Source organism: Podarcis vaucheri (assembly GCF_965113315.1).
Source record: "Podarcis vaucheri genome assembly, chromosome: 11".
In the NCBI taxonomy this organism is placed as follows: Eukaryota; Metazoa; Chordata; class Lepidosauria; order Squamata; family Lacertidae; genus Podarcis; species Podarcis vaucheri.
In genome coordinates, this window is record NC_138749.1 from 58,358,276 (window position 1) to 58,380,602 (window position 22,327).

Consider the following 22,327-nt stretch of genomic DNA (forward strand, 5'->3'; position numbering starts at 1 on the left):
GGGGGGGGGATTCAAAGCAGTTCACATAAAATGGTATAAAATATTCATTAAAATGCAAATAAAAAGGCAACAAAACACTAAACAAAAAATTATCAAAATAAAGTTAAAATAAATTTGAAAAACAAATGTACATAATTACATAGTTGGGTAGGCTTACCAAACCAACTTTTTTTTTTAGCCGGCATTGAAGGTTAAGGTTAAGATTAATAGGATCTCTTGCAGACTGGAAAATTCAGAGGAGTTGCACTGCCCATCTATTCCAAGCCTGTAAGTCACATGGGCTCAGGAACCTTTTACTAAACCGCTTCTCGCATGCAAGCCAACTGCTTCTTCTTAAAATAAAACTGCCACTGAAGAGCAGCAACACTGAGGGTGCAAAGGAACTGCTAAATTCTAGGGAAGAAAACAGACCCTTTTCACCAGCCAAGATGTCGGACAGAAGCCCCTTTGAAACAGACATGTTAACCCTTAACCGATATGTCATGGAGAAAGGACGGCGGGTTAAAGGGGCCACAGGAGAACTGACCCAGCTGCTGAACTCAATGCTCACTGCCATTAAGGCCATCTCTTCAGCGGTTCGAAAGGCAGGCCTTGCTCACATGTGAGTTGCACAGAATTGGGGAGGATAAGAATTGTTTTAAATATAAAACGGGGTGGGTGGGTGGGGTGAGCATTGGGAACTCCTTCTTTTAAACACAGCATGAAGCTTTTAAACTAAATGCCATGGCCAGAATTAGCAGTATGGGAATTCCATGTGCCTGGAATGAAAGGAGGCTAGTATCGCAGTCATGGTGTATGTTAAATTACGGAAACTCCACAATCAAATGGTCACTGATTTTAGTTTGGCCAAAGTTTTAAGAATAACTACTGCAGCTAACTGCTGACTGCTTTAATAATGGGAGTGGCAGCACCTGCAATTATTACTATTTACTTTTTAAAAAATGGGAATAGGCTGCTTTTCTTGTGTGCCCCATTTCTATTGCCATCAAGGTCAAACAAGAAGGTCAAGCAGTTAATTTGGCTTAATCACAGTCTGAAGTGATTGGAATGGCACTGTCTTCATTCAGCATGGACATACACGTTGGCCATTGCATAGAAACCCACTCTTATTAAAACGAGTGACTCATTTCTTCATCTCGTGCATAAATTTTAAAAAAGAAATTGTCACCACAACTCTAAGTGGCACTATACAAAATGTGAGAACCTCGGAGAATAGTATACAAAACATGCAGTTGTTGTGCATCTTTATTCAGAAGCATATTCCATTGTGTTCAGTGGTACTTAACTCCAGTTGCTAGACTACAGTTCCTATCATTGCGGATTACCATTGGCTGGTGCTGACGTGAGCTGTAGTCCAACAACATCTGAAGGATATCCCTTCTGGTTAAAGAGTTATAATTAACATTATGACAATGTTAAATGTAAGCTAGTATAAAAACAGCTTTCAGAGATTATACTCCGATTATTAGTTTTGTTTGGTTGGCTCTTCCATTAGGCTGGAAAAATACCGCCAAGGAGAATCGTTGTTACACAGTAATTTTAACTGTTCCTTACTTTTGTTCAGCAACAATTATATATGGAAGTTTCCCCACTAGGAATTTTGTGTGGAATTGTCATCCTTCGTTTATTCCAAGGGAACCCTAAGCCATCATTGTAATCCTGTGTTTTAGCTGTGACTCTTCCATCTGTCATGCTCTAGAGTAGGGGTCGGCAACCTAAGGCCCAAGCGGCCCATGGGGGTCGTTTAATCAGCCCATGGACCCCCGCTGCCCACTCGGTCGGCTCCCATGCTCCACGCTAAACCAGCGAGGAAGAGAGCAGAGACTGCCTTCCCCGATGCTGGCCGGATTCCCATAGGGTGCAGGAAGCTCCTGCAGCCAATGGGAAGCTGCGCACGCCTCCTCCACGCTGGAAGGAGCACCGGAAATAGCGTTTGCGCATGTGCACGCATGCACACTCCAGCTCACTGCAGCGTCTGCGGGACCGTGAACCAGCCCAAGCCACAAAAACTTTGCCGACCCCTGCTCTAGAGCTAGGGTCTCAGTCCAAAGAGGACAAAGCTTTTTACACAAACACTCAAGAGAGCAGAGTTCAAGATGCAGCATGGTCTCAGCAAGCCAAACTCAAGGGAACTCACTCTGAAACTCACCTACAGATGTACTTAACACCACAGAAACTGGTGCTGATACAGCCGGGAACCTCACCAAGATGTGAGCTGGAGGCACATACCTCCACATGTGGCGGGAATGCCCTAAAATCCAACCCTTCTGGAGATATACAGAATAACTAAACACGTATTAGAACTCACCCCACAACTGGCCCTACTGAACATCTTCCAAGATCATAATGACCACTCACATTATACAGAGCTTATAACCCACCTACTCTGAGCAGCCTCATAGCCAGACATTGGCGACACTTGTCAGAAGTAAACCTGAACCAATAACTGTATGGGAAATGACCTTGCTAGAAAAGCTAACCAATAAACTGAAATTGACACAGGGACAATAGAAGAGGACACTTTCACCCCAGTATGGCTCCTCTTTATCACATACACAGCCCATCAAGACAATAAGAAGAATTCACCAACAGCATACGAATCAATCTGGCTTACCTGACCCAACAAGTCCCCCCCCCCACTCACAAATGCAAAGAAACCCCATTGCAGCCAACGACACCCTGCCCCCCAATCCCTCTCACTATCAAGCAAATGTAATAAATGAATAGAAAGAGAACCTAGCGAGTTGACACTGACACAAAACCCCAAACATACACTATAAGAAAGAATATAAGCCTCACCCCCCTCTTCTTCCCCCAACCTTATACTGTACTCAACACTGATGTCTCACTACAGTCATACCTTGGGTTACAGACGCTTCAGGTTGCGTTTTTTTGTGTTACGGACTGCTGAAACCCGGAAGTACCAGAACGGTTTACTCCCGGGTTTTAGCGGTCACGCATGCGCAGAAGCGCTAAATTGCACTTTGTGCATGCGCAGAAGTGCCAAATTGGAACCCCCGCGTGTGCAGACAGGCAGCTGCAGATTGCGAATGTGCATCCCGCAGATCACATTTGCAACACGAGTGTCCACTGTACAGTGGTACCTTGGGTTAAGTACTTAATTCGTTCCGGAGGTCCGTTCTTTACCTGAAACTGTTCTTAACCTGAAGCACCACTTTAGCTAATGGGGCCTCCCGCTGCTGCTGCTGCTGCGCTGTCGGAGCACGAGTTCTGTTCTCATCCTGAAGCAAAGTTCTTAAACCGAGGTACTATTTCTGGGTTAGCGGAGTCTGTAACCTGAAGCGTATGTAACCTGAGGTACCACTGTATTTGTAAGAAAGACTGTACCACCTGAAAAAAGACATGAGCTTTTGTAAACCAAGAAAATCTTCAATAAAAATAAATCTTAGAAAAACAAGCCAAACTCTTGCATAGAGAATCAGTCTAGGGCCACAGCATTATCCGGAAGCAAGGCCAGAACCCACCCCCCACCCCCAATCAGGGAGCTCAGCCAGGCAGGGGAACTGTAAGCAGAAACAAAGAACCAGAAAACTGCATTGTTTCCAGCAAAAGGAAGACTCTAGAAGGAGGCCTTAAATACTTCCTAAACCACTCTCTAGCCACAGCAGCTAACTGTGAAGGACCATCAGGCACTCCTTGCTCTTGAGTAAACCCCATACTCAGGGGTAGACTGGTAGCTCTGGGTCTGTAGACATTACACTGTGCTCTTTGGCCTTTACCTGAAGTTGTTGACACGGTGCTTTCAAGGACCGGGGACTATTCTACCTCCTCTTTTGACAGCTCCAGGTGTTCCTTGTCTGGTAATGACTTAGAGGTCCTTCAGAGGGATCCAGAACACTGGATTTAGGGGGCTCTGTCTGCTCCTCAAGATTCTGGACCTATGGGGAGTCTGGTTCATTTTTTACCGGACAGCAAAATATCTGTGACCCCTCCCCCCAGGGAATTGAAATAGTACAAGAATCTCCAGAAGTTTACATACCTTTAGCATGACTTCTGTCTTTTTAAAAGGGTGGTTATTTTTTACAGGAAAGTGAACCTATCGCAGATCAGCCACACATATTCATTATTTGTAAACAGTGGTTTAAGCTTTTAGGATGAGCCCGACGTTATTGTTCTGCATTGTTTTTAATTATATTTTAACTCTCTTGCAGATTTGTTTGTACACCACCCCGGCTCTATATTTTATTTAATAGCTATATGACATTTGCAATGGGAGCCGTTTTATGAGCCAAATTTTAAAAGCAACTTTTTAATTTTGGCTAACACACTTTTCTGGCTATACAGTAGTCATAAGTGTGTGTGTGTCAGAGGTGCTTAGTAATAATTAAAAATCCGGTGAAACAAATAAAGCAGCACCTACCTCAGGGTTTGCAGTGAGTGTGTGATGAGCTTCAAATTGCCCCATCCTTAGCATAAGTAGAATGTACATGCAGGAACTCAGTACTGTGGATTGCCAATGGCAATTTTGCTTTCAGCTTACAGTGGAAGAGCAAAGACGGAGTAAAATAAGTCCTTGTGAAGAGAGAAGCAGGACTGCTAAAACCTAACTCAACACAGGTGTGCACGTTGAGTTGAATGCCTGCATGAATTTGATGCCATAAAAGCAACACCTGCAGGGCTTACTTCATGTGATCATGACTCCTATTTCCCCAGGGTTTGCAAAAGTTCAAAGAGTTGTACAGTTGTATATGCTAGGGACATTCAAGTGAACAAGTCATGTATGAATCCACCTTCCCTGCCATACATTTATAATGGTGTTTGCCCACCCCTTCCTTGTCTCTAAAATATTATGAACACTTCCAAATGAAGTAGTATTATCTGTTTGTTTTTAGAAATCTGTATGCTGCCCTTCAAAATTTTATTCCAGGGCAGGGTACAACATATTTCACAATTAAAAAATAAAACAATAAAATATGCGCATGAAAACACTAGAGCAGAGCGAAGTCATAAGCTGGAAGCTTGTGAAAGGAAGTAGATACCTCTAGTGAGAAATGAATACATGTTGAAGACTAATCAGTCAGGCGGCCAAATTGTTATTGTGCTGTTGTTATTACTCCATATTTTCTATTTTAATTTCCAGGACAGAGGCTTCCATTTCTCTTCCACAATATTTTTTTATCTGTTAAGATTGCATTGTCTCTGCTCACTCACACACAAACTATTGTTATCATGTTTAGACTCTCAGGTCCAGCTCACTGAATCAATGGCGATGTGTCAGTCTTCGCGTCCTAAGCATGCTTACCCGAAATCAAATCAATAAGGCTGTCCTCTGAGTGCATAGGAAAGGGCATAGAAACTTCTATTTAAGCTTTCTTCTGCGGTATGAGGAGAATATTTTATCACTGATAGTTGATTCATGTGCTATTAGCTCCATACAGCCATTGCATCATGATTGTAATTCTCTCTTGACGGTGTTGTGCAAATACAGATTAGGATCACCCATGTATCGTGGGGATTATCCTCAGGCTGTCAAGCAAAATAAAACTATAGTGTATTGCTGTAACTAGCATCCAGCTAAGTTTTCTGAATATATGAGTTCCAACACAGGTTTTAATTGGTATTTATCACTAGTAAAAGGTTTGGGAAGTCCTTATAAATCTGAGACAATTACATGAGGGACAGTTTGAGTCATGTCAGTGTGAAAGTCAAGTAAAAGGGAATAGTAAGGAAATAATGTAAAACAGTATTGCAGTATAATGTGTACTTTTCGGTGTTCCCTTATTATAATAACGAAGCCCTTTCCTATAGGTTCGGAATAGCTGGCACTGTGAATGTGACTGGGGATGAACAGAAGAAGCTTGATGTTTTATCTAATTCTCTGGTTATTAACATGCTACAGTCCTCCTACAGCACATGTGTCCTGGTCTCAGAGGAGAATAAAGAAGCTATTATTACTCCAAAAGATAAAAGGGTCGGTACACATTCAGATTTGACTGGGAAGAGGGGCTGTTCTCTTCTTTTAGCAGCAGATGGCACAATTGTATTTCTGAAGAGAAAAGAAGTCGTTTGCCTGATTACTGGAAAGATGCTAAACACAACTGCAAACCAGAAAGGGAGACAGATTTAATAAATGGAAACTGAGCAATGGGGTCAGTGTGATTACTCAACTGAATGAAGTGATATGTACATGAAATCATGGGAACTGAAGTTTTGTGGAGGTAGTTCTGAGGCAATGTTCTCTGCCTCTCAGAAAACTATAACTCACAGGGTTCTGGGGCGGGTGGTGAAGCCATGAAAGTTATACCAGTGTATTTTAGTATAATACAAAATTGTTTCAGTGCGTAGTACTCCAGCCAGATTTGAAAGATTAAGAGAGAGAAAACATTTTTATTTATTTGCTTTTCATTTGATTCATTCCTCCTTTTTCAGGGTAAATATGTCGTGTGCTTTGATCCACTCGATGGCTCTTCCAACATAGACTGCTTAGCTTCGATAGGAACTATATTTGCTATTTACAAGAAGGTAAGCTGAGAAATGGAACAAAATGGGGGTTCAGCCCTCTTCCTCCTCACCCCCCTAAATGCATGGATGTCTATGACAAAAGTGTGTGTCACTAAATACAAGCAAAGTGTGAAACAAACTATGAATTGAAAGTGGAGACAAGGGATGTACCTTTCCCTCTTTATTTGTTTTGTAACACAAAAAAAAAACCTTTAATAAAAACTATTTTTAAAAGATGGGAGTTTGGTAGAATTTATTCCCAGAAAGTGGGTATGAGATTGCAGCTTCAAGTCTCAAGGCAATACTACAACATTATTAATAGGGGTATGGAATGTAAAAATATGGTGATTCTCTAATTATTATTTGTTAAAGACATTAGTAACTTGGCAGCATTTTTTTTATATATCTTCGCTATGCTGTGGGTATCCAAATAAATAGTTTTCCTTGCAAAAGCCATACATATACTTGCTAACTCCATGCTAATGATACAGAAAATTACCCCTAGAACTTGAATGCCAACAACAACCCTATAAGGTTGGTTTGGATGAGAGGCAGTGATCGGCTCCAGATTGTATATTAATTTCCTAAGATTCAGAAAAAAAATCACCACAAGATGATTAGGTGAGAAAATGGGCTTGTGAAAGGGGTTTCCGTGTGGCAAGATTGGAAGTTAAGGTGCCCTGGAAAATGCTAGAACTATTAACAATATTCTGAAGTTTGAACAGCAACAAAAATATTTTAACATGTACAGAAGCATTGTGAATTGTTTCCAAGAGTGCTTCATTATATGAATATTCTATTGCCACTAGCTGCCAGTTAGATACTGGGCTCAGTTCAAGGTGTTAGTACTGCTGTACAAAACCCCATACAGCAGCCGATCCATTCTGTACAATGCAAGAATTGGGCCTTTAGTGTGGTGGCACCTAGCCTTTGGAACCTCCTCCCACTGACTAGCAGACAGGCACCCTCTTTACTCTTTTTGGCACCTGTTGAAGGCCTTCCTTTTCCAACAAGTCTTTTATCCCAGCCTATCTACATATTGGATTTGAAATGGCTTTCCTTGCTCCTGTTTTTATTATTATTAAATCGCTGTGGGATGATTCATGGGAAGCAATTGGTGAGTGAAATAAATAGATAAAAATAACACTGTCCGTTTACTGGCATTTTATAATTACTGCTGAATGTGCCCCTCCTGTGGTTCTCTATTTGCAGTTTGTCACTGAAATTATCACTCGAGATCCTCTTACAAAAATGCCCCCAAACTCTATCTCGTCATATCAGGTGTCGATACAAAGCTTTCACAAGGGCCTGTTGTACAATGTGCACCATAACTGGGAGAGAGTCCTATTTGAATTTGTGGTTTTATTTTTCTTCTTCTTCAAATGCGTTTTAATAATAACAGCAAAATACTTGAGATTTGAGTACAACCATCACTTTCCCCTTAGACATCAGAAGACGAGCCTTCCGAGAAAGATGCCTTGCAGCCGGGGCGCAACATCGTCGCAGCCGGCTATGCTTTGTACGGGAGTGCAACCTTGGTAGCCCTTTCCACGGGGCAAGGAGTGGACTGCTTCATGCTGGATCCGGTACCTGTGCAAACATTCATTACTAATACTATTTTCTGCCGCCCTCTCATATTCATATGAAATTCACCCTACCCTTTCAGCATGTAGAGTGTAGCTCCCTTCCTGGCCACTCATTTTGAGTGATTGTATTGCTTCCTGCCCTCACTTTGCATCACGCTATCATCGTAGCGAGAGTGTAATCCCTTGTTAGGTAGCTAGAAGAACAACTAAATTATGTCAGCAGCGAGAAGGAGGAATTCGGTAGAGAAATGCTGCTCAAGTCTCATCTGATGGGGGCTTCAAACAAGTTGCAAAAAAAGTAACGGAAAGGGTGAGGGCGGTTGAGAGTCAGGAGATATCTGTCAATTTGGCAAATTGACAGACATACCGTATTTTTCGCACCATAGGACGCACCAGACAATAGGACGCGCTTTGTTTTAGAGGGGGGAGAACAAGAAAAAAAATTCTCCCCCTCTCTGCCCAGCGCCCCTTCAGTGAAGCGGCAGGAGGCGCTGCACAGAGAGGGGGAGAACTTTCCCCCTCTTGTTTTCCTGCTCTAAAACAAGGTGCCGTTTAAGATGCGTTCAGGCGGCTACTTTGGAAGCCTGGAGAGCGAGAGGGGTCGGTGTGCACTGACCCCTCTCGCTCTCCATGCTTCAGGTTTCTTTCAACCTGCTCTTTGGGGCTGGCGGGGGGGAAGCCCACCACCAGCCCCAAAGAGCAGGTCAGGGAGCAGCGGAGAGGTTCCTGCCATAGCCGCGCTTCACCTCTCCAGCCGGGAGAGGGTCGCGGGGCTATGGCGTCTTTGCTCCATAGGACGCACACACATTTCCCCTTCATTTTTGAAGGGGGAAAAGTGTGTCCTATAGAGCGAAAAATACGGTAATAAGACAAAAACCAAAAAGTGAAGTAAAAAAAGAATGGGAGTGCCTAAATGAATACCTCAAAAGTCAAGGTTCGAGGGCAGAAATCTGGCTGAGTCTGGAATAACCTTGTGAAGTGAAAGGATATGAAAGAAGGATTTATATCTAGATGTTAGGATAGAGATGATAAAGAAAACAGGAAAACAGGAAGACACAATGAGAGATAAAGGAGGTGCTGTGGAATTGGTGGAAGTCAATGTCTTGTTGTTGTTTTAGTGTTTATAATATTAACTTGTAAGATATGGATTTGTTTTTGTTGTTTTGTTTTTGTTGTTTTGTTTTCAGTTTTGTTGTTGTGTGGAAAATACTAATAAAATTCATTTTAAAAAGAAGAGAGAGTCAGGAGATATCTGAGCACCCTTTAAAGCCCTCTTTTTCCACAGCAAAAAAGCAAATATTACAAATGCACTGTAAGTTTCCTGGACTCTGTTTTTGAAAAGGAACTCACATTGCAATCCCATGCATGTTTATTCGGAAGGGTGTTCCATTGGTCTCATACCCTGGCAGGTATATTTAGGATTGCAACCAAGCCTTATTACTCTTTGAAAGAGTAGGGAGCATGTAACTGTATATTAGGGTCGTAACTGGACAAGCCTCAGAACGTCAAGGAAGTAAACGCATGGCATTTATGACTCGTGACATCCTTTAACTATTCTGCAGGCTCTCGGCGAGTTCATTCTGGTGGAAAAGGACGTAAAAATCAAGAAGAAAGGGAAAATCTACAGCCTCAATGAGGGCTATGCCAAGTACTTTGATCCTTCAGTGACAGAGTATTTACAAAAGAAGAAATTTCCTGAGGTAATATACCATTTTATTGCAACTCTATCATGCTACTGTCTGTGAAACTGGGCAAATCTCATCATCATTGTACATAAAGCACAGTTTACGCTGGGATACATTTTACGTGGGCATAGCTAGTTTTTTGGTTGACTGTTGTTAAGCTTTTTTTGACAGATCACCCCCAAAAGTTGTTGAGCTTTTTGGGGGGAGATCATGGGTAACAGAACATTACAAAAGTTATTGAAAATGGGACTTTAAAGGTTGAATTCTTTTGTTTTTTTCTTTTTTCTTTTTGATTTTCTGTACTATTGGAAACTCTAATAAATATTACTTTAAAAAAATAAATAAATGCAGCTCCCCCCCGGGATACATCCATGTCATTTTATCTTCCGGTACCATGGAAACCATATGTCCGGAGTGCTCTGTTGGTGTTTCCTGCTTGGCAGGGGGTTGGACTCGATGGCCCTTGTGGTCTCTTCCAACTCTATGATTCTATGATTCTATGAAATCCTACACCATAACAATTGCTATTTCCTTTGAGAGGGAATGTGGCATGGTGCCAATGGAAGCTTGGAGGTGAGGATTATTCAGGGGGAGGGTTGCAGTCTTGATTTAGATCCTCCATGGCTGTTATGTTTAAAGCAAAAGGCAAGATGCATTAAATGCACATATGAATTTAATGTCTCATCTTTCTTGCCTGCTTCTGCTCTATCTGGCTATACCAGGGTCCGGCAACCTAAGGCTCATGGACCGGGAGTGGCCTGCAGAGGTCATTTTACCGGCCCCCGAACCACCCCAGAACTGAGCTGCCCACTTGCGTGCTGCGCTGAACCAGCTTCCGCGGTGCCGAAAATCGCATCTGCGCAGACACCAAAAATTGTGTCTGCGCAGAGGCCGGCTGAAAATCGGGGGAGGGGGCGGGGCGCGCTCACACACACATGTGATCCGGCCCATGGAGGGATCTCTGCAGGAGTGATCCAGCCCAGGCAAGATAAACCTTGCTGACCCCTGGGCTATACCTTCCTATACCAGTCCCAGTCACTTTCCAGCAGTTCCCTTCCTCTTCCTGTAACCTAGGTTGTTATATTTCCCTATCCTTGGCAACTAGGTGAGTCAAACATTCAAGTCAATGTTGACACCAAACCACAGAAGCGAATATAGAACCATGTGTATTTTAATTGCAAAGTCAGAGCCTTGAAATATGAAAATGCAGAAAGTGCACTCAGTTTGCAGGTGAAATAGCTGTGTATGCTATTAACATAGCTGTCAACTTTTCCCTTTTCTTGCGAGGAATCCTATTCGGAATAAGGGAATTCCCCTTTAAAAAAGGGAAACATTGACAGCTATGGCTATTAGACTCGATTCAAACAAACGAAGCTCCTCAATCTACGCAAAATAAATGCACCATGTTAGACACTTGTGGTTCCTATCTCTCCCAGAGGACCACATTCTCTTCCCTTATCTCTCACTGACGCTAAAAGGGTGCACTTTAACTGGGGACAAACTGGATTGCAGCAAGAGAGGTCAGAACATGGGTTGTTCCCTTTGGTATGGGCAGATTGCAAGATGCTTGCAAGGTAAGAAGTCTGCATCAGAAGCCTCAGTTATTTGCACTCAAATCTACTTTAAATAGAAGGGAACAAAAGTCAATGTTGTCGTATTTGTTGATTTGAGAGTTCTTAAGATGTGTCTGCAAATGAAGATCCATGACAACATGTGGCAGATAAGGGCAGGCAAAGGAAAGAGTAAGGTGCTTAGTGGAGATTAAAACATTCCTATACAAAGGCAGCTTCACTTAGCTTCAGCTGGAAAGGAGTGAGACAGCACTGAAAATACCAGTACAAATGGTGACTGTTATGTGTGTGTCCAATTGACACATGACTGCCGATGTGCAGGTCCTTTTGAACCCAGAAGAGGGCAGAACGGGCTTATGCTCGCTCTGCCAACATGTGTGGGGCCAGGAACAGAACCCCTGCGCAAAATGTTAACTGCCTGTACTCAGGAAGTCTGCATTCACATGGCAGTTTATTCACAGCTTTCCCCTAACTGTTAAGTTCTGCATTATATTTGAGCTTTAACAGCATGCAAAAACTGCTTCTGGAATTATAGTGGGATGTAGTGCAAGTTTAGGGCTCACTTCCATGTTATTTGCTTTCAGAGAAAAAACCTGTTTGTAAATAATATAGATATCAGCAGTGCTTTTTTTCTGGGGGGTACGCAGGGGTATGCATACCCCTAAACATTTTGTGAATCTTTGCACTTTTGTCCATTGTATTTATTTTTCCCCAATTTGAACTATAAAATGGTGATTTTCTTGAGTCAAAATGGGAGTTCACCTAAACATTTTTGTAGAAGAAAAGCACTGGATACTAGTACTAAACTTGCATTCTATTCCACTATTGTTCCAGCTTTGGCTTTTACATCATATGAAAGCTCAAATATCAAGCAGAAATTAACAGTTAGGCAAATAGCAGTTTATTTCACTTTCATGACATGTGGCTGCAGCCCAAGTGTTCTCACGAGACAAAGCCCTGATTTTTATGGAGCAGCCCACCCCCCAGCAACCCCTCCTCCTCAGCTGTCTCTGTGCTTAAAGAACCACAATTTAAAAAAGAATTTTAGGTAGAATTGAACTAAGCAGCATTTCCTTAGTATCAAGTATCAATGGTATGTTGGTGTTGCTCTAGCAAATACTAACATAATATTTATGTGTCATACAAAAATAACTCAAGATCTATGGTAGAAAACTTCCTGCTAGTACTGTAATGGTTAAGTACTGAAGCAACGACACCCTTCCTGCTCTTTGCATCTATATTTTCTTTGGAATGCTCTAAACCCAATACAGGTATTACCTGATTCCGCTTATGAAATAACCTATTGTGTTAAAGCCAGTGCAACAAATAAAAGAAAAATAAAGAGGTGTTGGTACTCTGTACTGGGTAATGACATCACAAAAATGACCAAGTAAAGCTATATGCTAACAATTTTCTAAGCTTGTCACACTGAATATTTATTTACTTATTTATTTATTTGTTCATTAGCTTTCTTAATGGCCCTCCACTCGCATAGATCCCAGGCTGGTTAACAAGTCAGTAATAAAACATGAAAAATCAAAAAGCTATTAAAATAACACTATGCTTGTCTATCAACAAGCATAAAGCAGGACTTAACAATGAGCAGGATTCTCCTATAGGATTGTCAATTTACACAACCAACTCTTAAGTATATTTACTTGAAAGCAAGTCTCACATTTTTTAATTGGGTTTCCTCCAAGTAAGTTAAGCATACCTGGGTTTGCTGTCGTCAAGACAGATGTAATGCAAAACCATAGCTTACTTTTACATTATGAGCTTTAGAATTGTGAACTCTCCCTTCCTCCCTGCTATAGTCCATGGCCTAATAAAAATAAAAATAAAAATCATTAATTCACTCCCCGCTCCTTTTCCTCATGACAGAGGAGATCAAAAGCTTCTTTTGAAGTTTTAAAGTAACCAGAGTGCCTCATGTCCAAACTTGAGAATCTATAGGTTCCCCAAGTTTGGACTTAAATGAGATTTCTGGTTGTTTTAAAGGTTTAAAAAGGAGAGGTTTCCTTTTTCTCTTCTGGCATACACCAGAGCAGTGCAAAGAACTGAGAAACACACAATCGTGAGTTGCACTGTGACTCGTACACAAAACACTTCTTAAACCATAGCTTAGCTTTACCTCCGAACCTGTCATTGGGGTTCCAAGACCATGACCTTCAATTGCCCTTGTAAATTTGGTGTTCTTTTTATTCTAACCTGAGGATATCCCTTTAAATAAATTCCTTGCATCATCCCCCGCCCCCATAGTGAGATCATAACGATTTCATTGCTAGCTGAATGGATTGAGGTAAAATTAGCCTTATGCAAAATGTATAAGCACTCTTTAGACTGGAAAGGATATTGTTTGTGCTGTAATGCATTACAGTAACTTACAGTTTCTTGGAAACAGAGAAGTGGGTTTGATTTTGTAGAAACCCGAACTGCTTGGCACAGGTTTCAAAAAGTAAGCAGTTGAGTAGGATACAGGCACTTCTGTTTTATCCTGTCTTATTTTTGTAAACTCTGGGTACATTCGTCAGAACATGACCTGAAAACCTGACAGTTAAAATCGACTGCTTGTGCAATTTGTAACAAACAAAAAGAGCAAGCACAGAACAAATCAAGGAAGTGACATCACTCTGTCACCACACTACCTATATTTCAAACACGGAATCATACTGCGGAATCCAATGATAGTTCAGTTGTGTTCCCTAACTTGCTCTCATGAATATCAGTTCAACTACCGTCATTCATATCCAGTAACAAAATGAAGCAGGTAGACGTAAACACACCCTGTACAAACCAGTTTAAGATGGTGCTATTTAGAATTTGTGCTATATGAGAAAGCATTTATTTGAAATGTTAGAATTTTAAAATCTCTAAGTAGCCAATAGGGTTGCTACCTTCTCTTGTCCTTGCCACCACCCGTCTCCCAGTAAGTCATAGTATGTCAGAATTAAACAGTTGCAGCTCTCCCAGACATTTCATTGCAAAGTTATTGTAGAACTTTGGTCAGGAAACCAGGTGGCAAATCTCCTTGTTCCACAATCATCATGATCACACCAGTGTGGTGTAGTGGTTAAGAGCGGTAGTCACGTAATCTGGGAAACTGGGTTCGTGTCTCCGCTTCTCCACTGCTGGGTGACCTTTGGCCAGTCACACTTCTGTGAAGTCTCTCAGCCCCACTCACCTCACAGAGTGTTTGTTGTGGGGGAGGAAGGGAAAGGAGAATGTTAGCCGCTTTGAGACTCCTGAAGGGGAGTGAAAGGCGGGATATCAAATCCAAACTCTTCTTCTTCTTCTTCTTCCTGTTAATAGTGATCAGATGCTTGGTTTTTGTTAGAGCTGCAGACAGTTCAAGCATCAATCACTGGGGCAGGGGGGAATCACCTCCCAGTTATTCATTGGGGCTAAAGGTAAAGGTAAAGGGCCCCTGACCATTAGGTCCAGTCGTGGCCGACTCTGGGGTTGCGGCGCTCATCTCGCTTTATTGTCTGAGGGAGCCGGCATACAGCTTCCGGGTCATGTGGCAGGCATGACTAAGCCGCTTCTGGCGAACCAGAGCAGTGCACGGAAACGCCGTTTACCTTCCTGCCGGAGCAGTACCTATTTATCTACTTGCACTTTGATGTGCTTTCACCCCGTCGTGGGGATTTGAACCGCCGACCTTCTGATCAGCAAGTCCTAGGCTCTGTGGTTTAACCCACAGTGCCACCCGCGTCCTGCTCATTGGGGGTAGCATCATGTAAAATTCTGGAACTGGGACTTCTTGAAAATTTCATGGCAGACGGCTGAATTTTCCATCTTCCCTGTGTGTCAAGCACACAGTCCAGCTTAAGTAATAAATCTGTACTCAAAGCTAATGAATTGTTTAAAAGCAGGAGGTCATGGAATCACAATTACTGGATCCACTGCCTGAAAGCCACCGAGCTGAGTTTCGAAATTCTTTAAATTCCTGGCTGCTCTCTTGGCCCCCCATTGTAAGAGTTTCATCTTTTAAAAGTAAAAATGGTTCCCAGGTGCCAAAAAAGAATGTTTCCTATGCAAGAAGCCATTAAAGGAATTGAAACTCCATCAGATGTCCCTGTAACCCCAATATCTCAAATAACCTTTGAAGCCTCTTGTAACAGCTGTGTATGTTGCTGACTTATAGGAGACTGGTATCTATGAAGGGAAGCGAAACATGCTGCTATGCTGCTCACTGCAGAATCATTTCTTTTGAGTTTTATGGCTGGTACTTCCTCCTTAAAATGCAGGTGCAAAGCCAGGGAACTTAAAAGCTGAGAACAAGTAACAGTACCTTCTTGGTTTTAAGCAAGAGCACAACAGATGGAACCAAGAAGCTTTCTCATGTTGCGGAGTCTACCCCACAAAATGGGGTAGGAGCACTTAGGAAATGTTTGATTGAGTGGCATCACAGAGAACAATACACTTCTAGGATTCCAAGCAGAAGGAGACAAGTTACTACACCAATTGTGACAATTCACACTATTGCTTTTTCAGGAAAGGAACACTGAATCCTTCCAAGTTTGTCAGGTAGCATCAATTCCCTTTGTCATCTGAAAGGGAAATCGATGAAACATAACCATTTGCCTTCTATCCTGATCCTCCACTGATATTGTTATCCATCCACAGCCTTTGCCTGCAAGATTATATTTCTGTCCTACAGCAGACGGGGATAACATGAGATTAACTGGTGAAAGAGCAACAACTATATCAGGTGTGGGGAACCCCTGGCCCTCCAAGTGTTGCTGAACTACAAATCCCATCAGTCCAGCAAGGATGGCCAATGGCCAAGGATGGTGAAAGTTCAGCAGCACGTGGAGGCCAAAGGTTTCCCACACCTGGGCAGTGTCTTTGTTGGTGTTAAAAGCAAAAGTCCTATATTTGATCAAGGATTTAGCAATCCTTAATATCTAACCAATCTTTTATACTTTAAGCCCAAATCATCATTTCATGTGAGCAATAGTATTTTTATGGACGGGTGTTCCTTCATGGTTTTTCTCCACCTAGTTTCACCTTTTCCATTGCAAATCAATGTGTGCAGACACTGGCCAATATATCTACTGTATCCCTCTTTTTCATAGGAAGGTGTTTCTCCTTATGGAGCCAGATATGTGGGCTCCATGGTGGCTGATGTTCATCGTACCCTGGTTTATGGTGGGATCTTTTTGTATCCAGCTAACCAGAAGAGTCCAAAAGGAAAGGTAACTTTTTCTCATCCCATACTCGGTGTATAATTATATTGAAACAATAAAAGAATTTTGTGGCACCTCAAAGAATAACACATTTATGATGGCATCATGGCGTCATGGTGTGAGCTTTTGTCAATAATAGTAATATATTATATTATATTATATTATATTATATTATATTATATTATATTATATTATATTATATTATATTATATTATATTATATTATATTATATTATAATAATTAATTTATATGCCGCCCACCTGACTGGGTTGCCCACAGATCCCTCACACGATCCCAAAGGGAATAAGAAAATAGGCAAAATTATATATTTGTGAGCCTATTTCATTTGATCACAGAACACTTTCTCCGAGTCCTCAGCTTTAAAAATATGTCAGGGTTGGCAATGCAGATTCAACCACAAGTATTTCTGCTCAGGAAATCCTATTGGCTTATCTGCTGAATGATCGTAGGGTTTTCCTCTGGTGAAAAACAGAGCAAATACACAAACTTAAACATACTTGGACCGTACCTCTGAGTAAACATACATTTGATTGTATTGCATTGTATTGTTACTTGCAAGCCAAGTGACATAATAAGGGCTCATGCGTCATTTTTGGAGACCTAATACAAAGTTGTAATATGGGCCCTTTCCAATGGATATATGGCAATACCATTCATACAATCTTATGTGTTATGCAATAAAGGTTTATTTTTTAGTGCTACAATTTTCTACATTCTGAAATTACAACATGATGCCCACTGGGGCTTTTCTACCCAGCATGCTCTCCCATTATTATTTTTTACATCTGGTTTGAAGAATAGTTCTATAGAGCTTCCTGAGTACTTTGTAATTTTAGAGTTGGTTTTATCTTCAAGGATTTTTTTAAAATCTGATGGATCAATGCAGCTACAAACATTTTATAAATAGACCAAATCTTTGTTTTTATTACAGACTTTTCCATTGCAAAATCATTAATTCTCTCCAAAAAGTAAACTTCTCTTTCAGATAGCATTTGATGAATAAAATAGCTAGGTGGCTTAACTGTTTTTGCTGCATATGTGTGAACTAGTGATTTACTCACATATATTTTGTGCCTTTAAATCCTACCAGTAGCATTGTCTCACTGTGTCCCTGGGATCAATGTCCTTGATTAATGTCCACCCCTGGCTTCAGACATCCCTTCCTCTTGTCTCTGTACAAAGAGTTCTGGGACTGGTAGTTCCTGAGAGATCATGTCACTGCTTAGGGAAGCCCAACTCGATCTCTCTCAGACTATTAGTATGATCGCTGTGTTCTTGAGAAAGGCCATCAGCGCACTGTTTAGAATACTGCTGGTTCTGCTCTAACAGAGCTTCTGATTGGCTCCAGTGAATCTCACAAGATCTGGAAAATAGGCACATAAATACAGCACATAAATATTTCTATTAATATCCTTAAGTAGAATATCCAATTTAGCATCAATTTACTTCTCCCTGGCATTGTAAGAGGGTGGGCCCTGGTAAAGTTTGCCCTCCCCACCAAATATTTTAGCCCTGCCATGCAGTTCATTAGTGAGCAAAATTACAAGGAAGAGGAGTTTGGATTTGATATCCCGCTTTATCAATACCCTAAAGAGTCTCAAAGCTGCTAACATTCTCCTTTCCCTTCCTCTCCCACAACAAACACTCTGTGAGGTGAGTGGGGCTGAGAGACTTCACAGAAGTGTAACTAGCCCATGGTCACCCAACAGCTGCATGTGGAGGAGCAGGGAAGTGAACCCGGTTCACCAGATTACCAGTCTACCGCTCTTAACCACTACACCACACTGACTCTCATTTCTTTGCTGGAAATTACTTTGCCTAAGCCTAAAAAATTGCACCTCGGCCTGTAACCCCAGCCAGCCTGCTGTGTGTGTTCCACAACCACAGCAAAGCCCCAATGAATAATAATAATAATAATAATAATAATAATAATAATAATAATAATAATAATAATTTATTTATACCCCGCCCATCTGGCTGGGTTTCCCCAGCCACTCTGGGCGGCTTCCAACCGAATATTAAAAACAATACAGCATCATACATTAAACAGTTGTCTTTTAAAAGTAAAATACCGTATTTTTCACCCTATAGGACGCACTTTTCCCCCTCCAAAAGTGAAGGGGAAATGTGTGTGCGTCCTATGGGGCGAATGCAGGCTTTCGCTGAAGCCTGGAGAGCGAGAGGGGTAGGTGCGCACCGACCGCTCTCGCTCTCTAGGCTTTAGGAAGCTATCAGCAAGCCTTGGGACAGCAGCCTGCAGTCCAAAACCCGGGGAGCACAGCAGAGCGCACCCCGGGCTTCGGGCAGCTCTCCGCAAGCCTTGGGAGCCCGGCGCAACTTCCCGCTGGGCTCCCAAGGCTTGTGGACAGCAGCCTGCAGCCCGAAACCTGGGGAGAACAGTGGAGCGCGCCCCGGGCTTTGGGCAGATATCCACAAGCCTGGGAAGTCCGGCGGGAGTTCCCGCCGGGCTCCCCAGGCTTGCAGATAGCAGCCTGTTCTGGGGGCTGGGGTCGGGGGAAGCTTGGGCTTCCCAGCCCCGCGCCTGGGGGAATTTTTTTTTATTCCCCCCCCCCCAAAAAACCCCCTAGGTGCGTCCTATGGGCTGGTGCACCCTATAGGGCGAAAAATACGGTAGTTGCTTATTGCCTTGACATCTGCTGGGAGGGCGTTCCACAGGGCAGGCGCCACTACCGAGAAGGCCCTCTGCCTGGTTCCCTGTAACCTCACTTCTCGCAGCGAAGAATTCAACGGTTTTCTCATTCCAAAATAGTGGTTGGAATTGTTAGTTCCACTGATGGAATTTCAGTAGCAGAATGCTCAGTACTAAGAAATTTTATTAGTTGTGGACTGAATTAGGGTTAAACAAGATTAGCAACTCTGTAAGAAACAATTGGTTAGTGCACAAAATGTTTTGTGGCCGGGAGGGAGAGGAAGGATGCCATGGTTGAACTGGCAGAGAATGACTTGACCGGCTGTACTCTTGTACTATGAAATGCAGTCCGTATTGTACATTTCTGGGCACAGACGCATGTTTGTGTCACATGCCTTTAACCTCTGCAAACTGCTTTGTCAAATAATGCAGAGTACAAAGGGGAACAGTACATGATGGAAAATGGCCTTTTGCCCACCTTTTCCTGGAGAGAACACAAGCGGTTTCAGATTCCTGGGCAGTTAAGAGAGCTGCAGGAGCCATTGTTAAGTTAGCAACAAGAAGTTACAGTAGTTTGGAAGAGTCCGAAAATGGATAAATAAGCTGGGATGCCAGGGTAGAATGTATTCCATATGGAAAAAATAACCTAGGTAAAGGTAAAGGTAAAGGGACCCCTGACCATTAGGTCCAGTCGTGGCCGACTCTGGGGTTGCAGCGCTCATCTTGCTTCATTGGCCGAGGGAGCCGGCATACAGCTTCTGGGTCATGTGGCCAGCATGAATAAGCTGCTTCTGGCAAACCAAAGCAGTGAACGGAAACGCCATTTACCTTCCCGCTGGAAGTATAAATTTATCTACTTGCACTTTGATGTGCTTTCGAACTGCTAGGTTGACAGGAGCAGGGACCGAGCAACGGGAGCTCACCCCATCACAGGGATTTAAACCGCCGACATTCTGATCAGCAAGTCCTAGGTTCTGTGGTTTAACCCACAGCACCACCCACGTCCCTTCCAAAAATAACCTAATAGTATGTAAATTCCACTCTGGTGGAGCTGGGAGCTTTAGAAAAAAGTCTCCAATGGGAATTTTTCCACCCTAAGGCTCCTAGCTAGTGGGAGAGCAGCCAATCTCCATTCCAGCCTTGGTGTGGTAGTGACAAGATAAGGGAAGTGATTTTGGCAAATTCTTTCTTCTCCAACAGAAATAAATGGGACTTAGTACTTAACGTTGCCTGGATTGTAGTATTTTTAAGTAATAATAATAATAATAAGGATTATGATATTGTAATATACAGTGTGTCTATAATTTAAAAAACGGTTTTAGTTGACAGTAAGTTCCCTGGTTGCTTTCTAAACTACCACCAACCACCTAAATTGAATAAAGGATTTTCTCTTCCGCCACAGCTCCGACTTCTTTATGAGTGCAACCCCATCGCTTTCATCATAGAGCAGGCTGGAGGAGTAGCTACCACTGGGACAGAAGCTGTGCTGGATGTGAAGCCAGAGTCCATTCACCAAAGAGTCCCTTTTGTTGTTGGTTCTCCGGATGATGTTCAAGAATACCTGAGCTTCGTGCAGAAACACGCAAAGAGCACCTCATGATCTTCTGCTTTTCACTGCACACTGGGAAGAGGGTGATGCTTAAGAGTGAAAAAATACCAGCCTGCTGACAAGCAATAGAAAAAGCCATTTTTGTGTTGTTTTTTTAATAAAATGGTTTATTTTCTGCTAATGCAAAATATGACACTCCTCACCTCCGTTTCTGTGAGACACAAATAAAAGTGCAGCCTGCAGAATGGCGATTATTGAACCAAGTGAGTCATTTGCCATCTTCCTCCTTTACTCAGATAAAACATTCGTCAATGTTCAAACCATCAGTTCAGCTAATCAGTCTGCTGCAGGTGTTTGTTTTCCATTCAGCCACATGAGACTACCCTTAGTCTTGTGACCTGTGAGGTAACATGTTTATTTCCCCAATTTTACGGTGGGGCAGCTGATCAAAATCAGAAGGCAACTGTCCTTGGCTGCCACGCCACAACGACTGGACTTTTGCATAACCAACATGACCCAACATTGTTCTGATAAAGATGGCCTCTTTGTTTTCCAGTTTGGTAGCTTATTTATGCTTATTAAAAGCATCATATCTCTAAGCATGGATTTTCTCTCCAACTAGCTAACATAGATCACTTCTGTATATCAACCCTCCCCTGTGTTTTCCCTCCAAAGAAGAGGCCGTGTTGGTCTGTTTGGATCAAAAGTCATGAAAACTCTTGGATAAAACCCTGTTTATTCCACATCCAGTGCACTCCCAACCACTAGTTTGAGAAGCTGTATACACATGATGTGAGTCACAAATATCTAGCCTCTATTTATCTCCTTGTTTCTTATACATCCTGTATTTTGATGCACACACACACCCCACCCAACCCAGCTTCGATCCAGATTGAGAAAAATGACTACCTAGCTGTTCTTTCAGTCAGTAATATGTACAGACCAACCTCAAAGTTAACAACAAATATTTCAGAGGAAGGCTCCAATATAGAATTGTTTAACTAAGAGTTGTTCACAAATTCATTTTCATTCAGTTTGGACTTAACTGGAATGCTGGACCTCTTACTACAAGTGTTAAATTCACAAAGTATATAGTTGGAATAATAATAACATCATAAGGACAGCAGTTATGAATGGGGGAAGTGGGTTTGTTACACAAGACCCCCAAATCAACTTTAATTGCATAACGTGAATGTTGATGTTGTTGTTGTTGTTTATTTATATATGCCCCACCTGTCCCCCTGTTTTTTAATAGTTCTCATTTTTACATGAGTCCTGTCTCATGTAGAATAACTCTCCCCAAATCATTATGTGTCAAATGAATTTCAGCACGGACTGTTCCTCACCATAGCTAGGGAAAAGCAGTCTATCATTTGCAGAGGAAAGAATAAACCCATGGCCACATGCCCAGCTGAACTTGAAACATAGCAACATGTGCAGATGCTCTGAGGAAATGCATGGATATATCTGCTGGAACATCTGAAGAGTCCAGTAAGAGTCCCAGCAAAACATTAGCATGCAAACAAGTCTTCTTTGGAATGCTTGAGATTATTATCTCTGCCTCACTGCCCCAATTAGCATAGCACCAAGATGACTGAGTTTGACTGAAGCCTG

At 42.2% G+C, this 22,327-nt stretch overlaps 1 protein-coding gene across 1 annotated transcript; it reads left to right on the forward strand.

Annotated features, from left to right (window-relative positions):
* Positions 1–287: 287 nt before the first annotated feature.
* LOC309542738 (fructose-1,6-bisphosphatase isozyme 2) lies at positions 288–20,976 on the forward strand. The gene is made up of 7 exons (XM_082241671.1): positions 288–601; positions 5,770–5,932; positions 6,391–6,483; positions 7,908–8,048; positions 9,611–9,748; positions 16,383–16,502; positions 20,567–20,976. Exons 1-7 carry the CDS (start codon positions 429–431, stop codon positions 20,762–20,764), a joined length of 1,026 nt encoding a protein of 341 aa, XP_082097797.1. The 5' UTR covers positions 288–428; the 3' UTR covers positions 20,765–20,976.
* Positions 20,977–22,327: the final 1,351 nt, after the last annotated feature.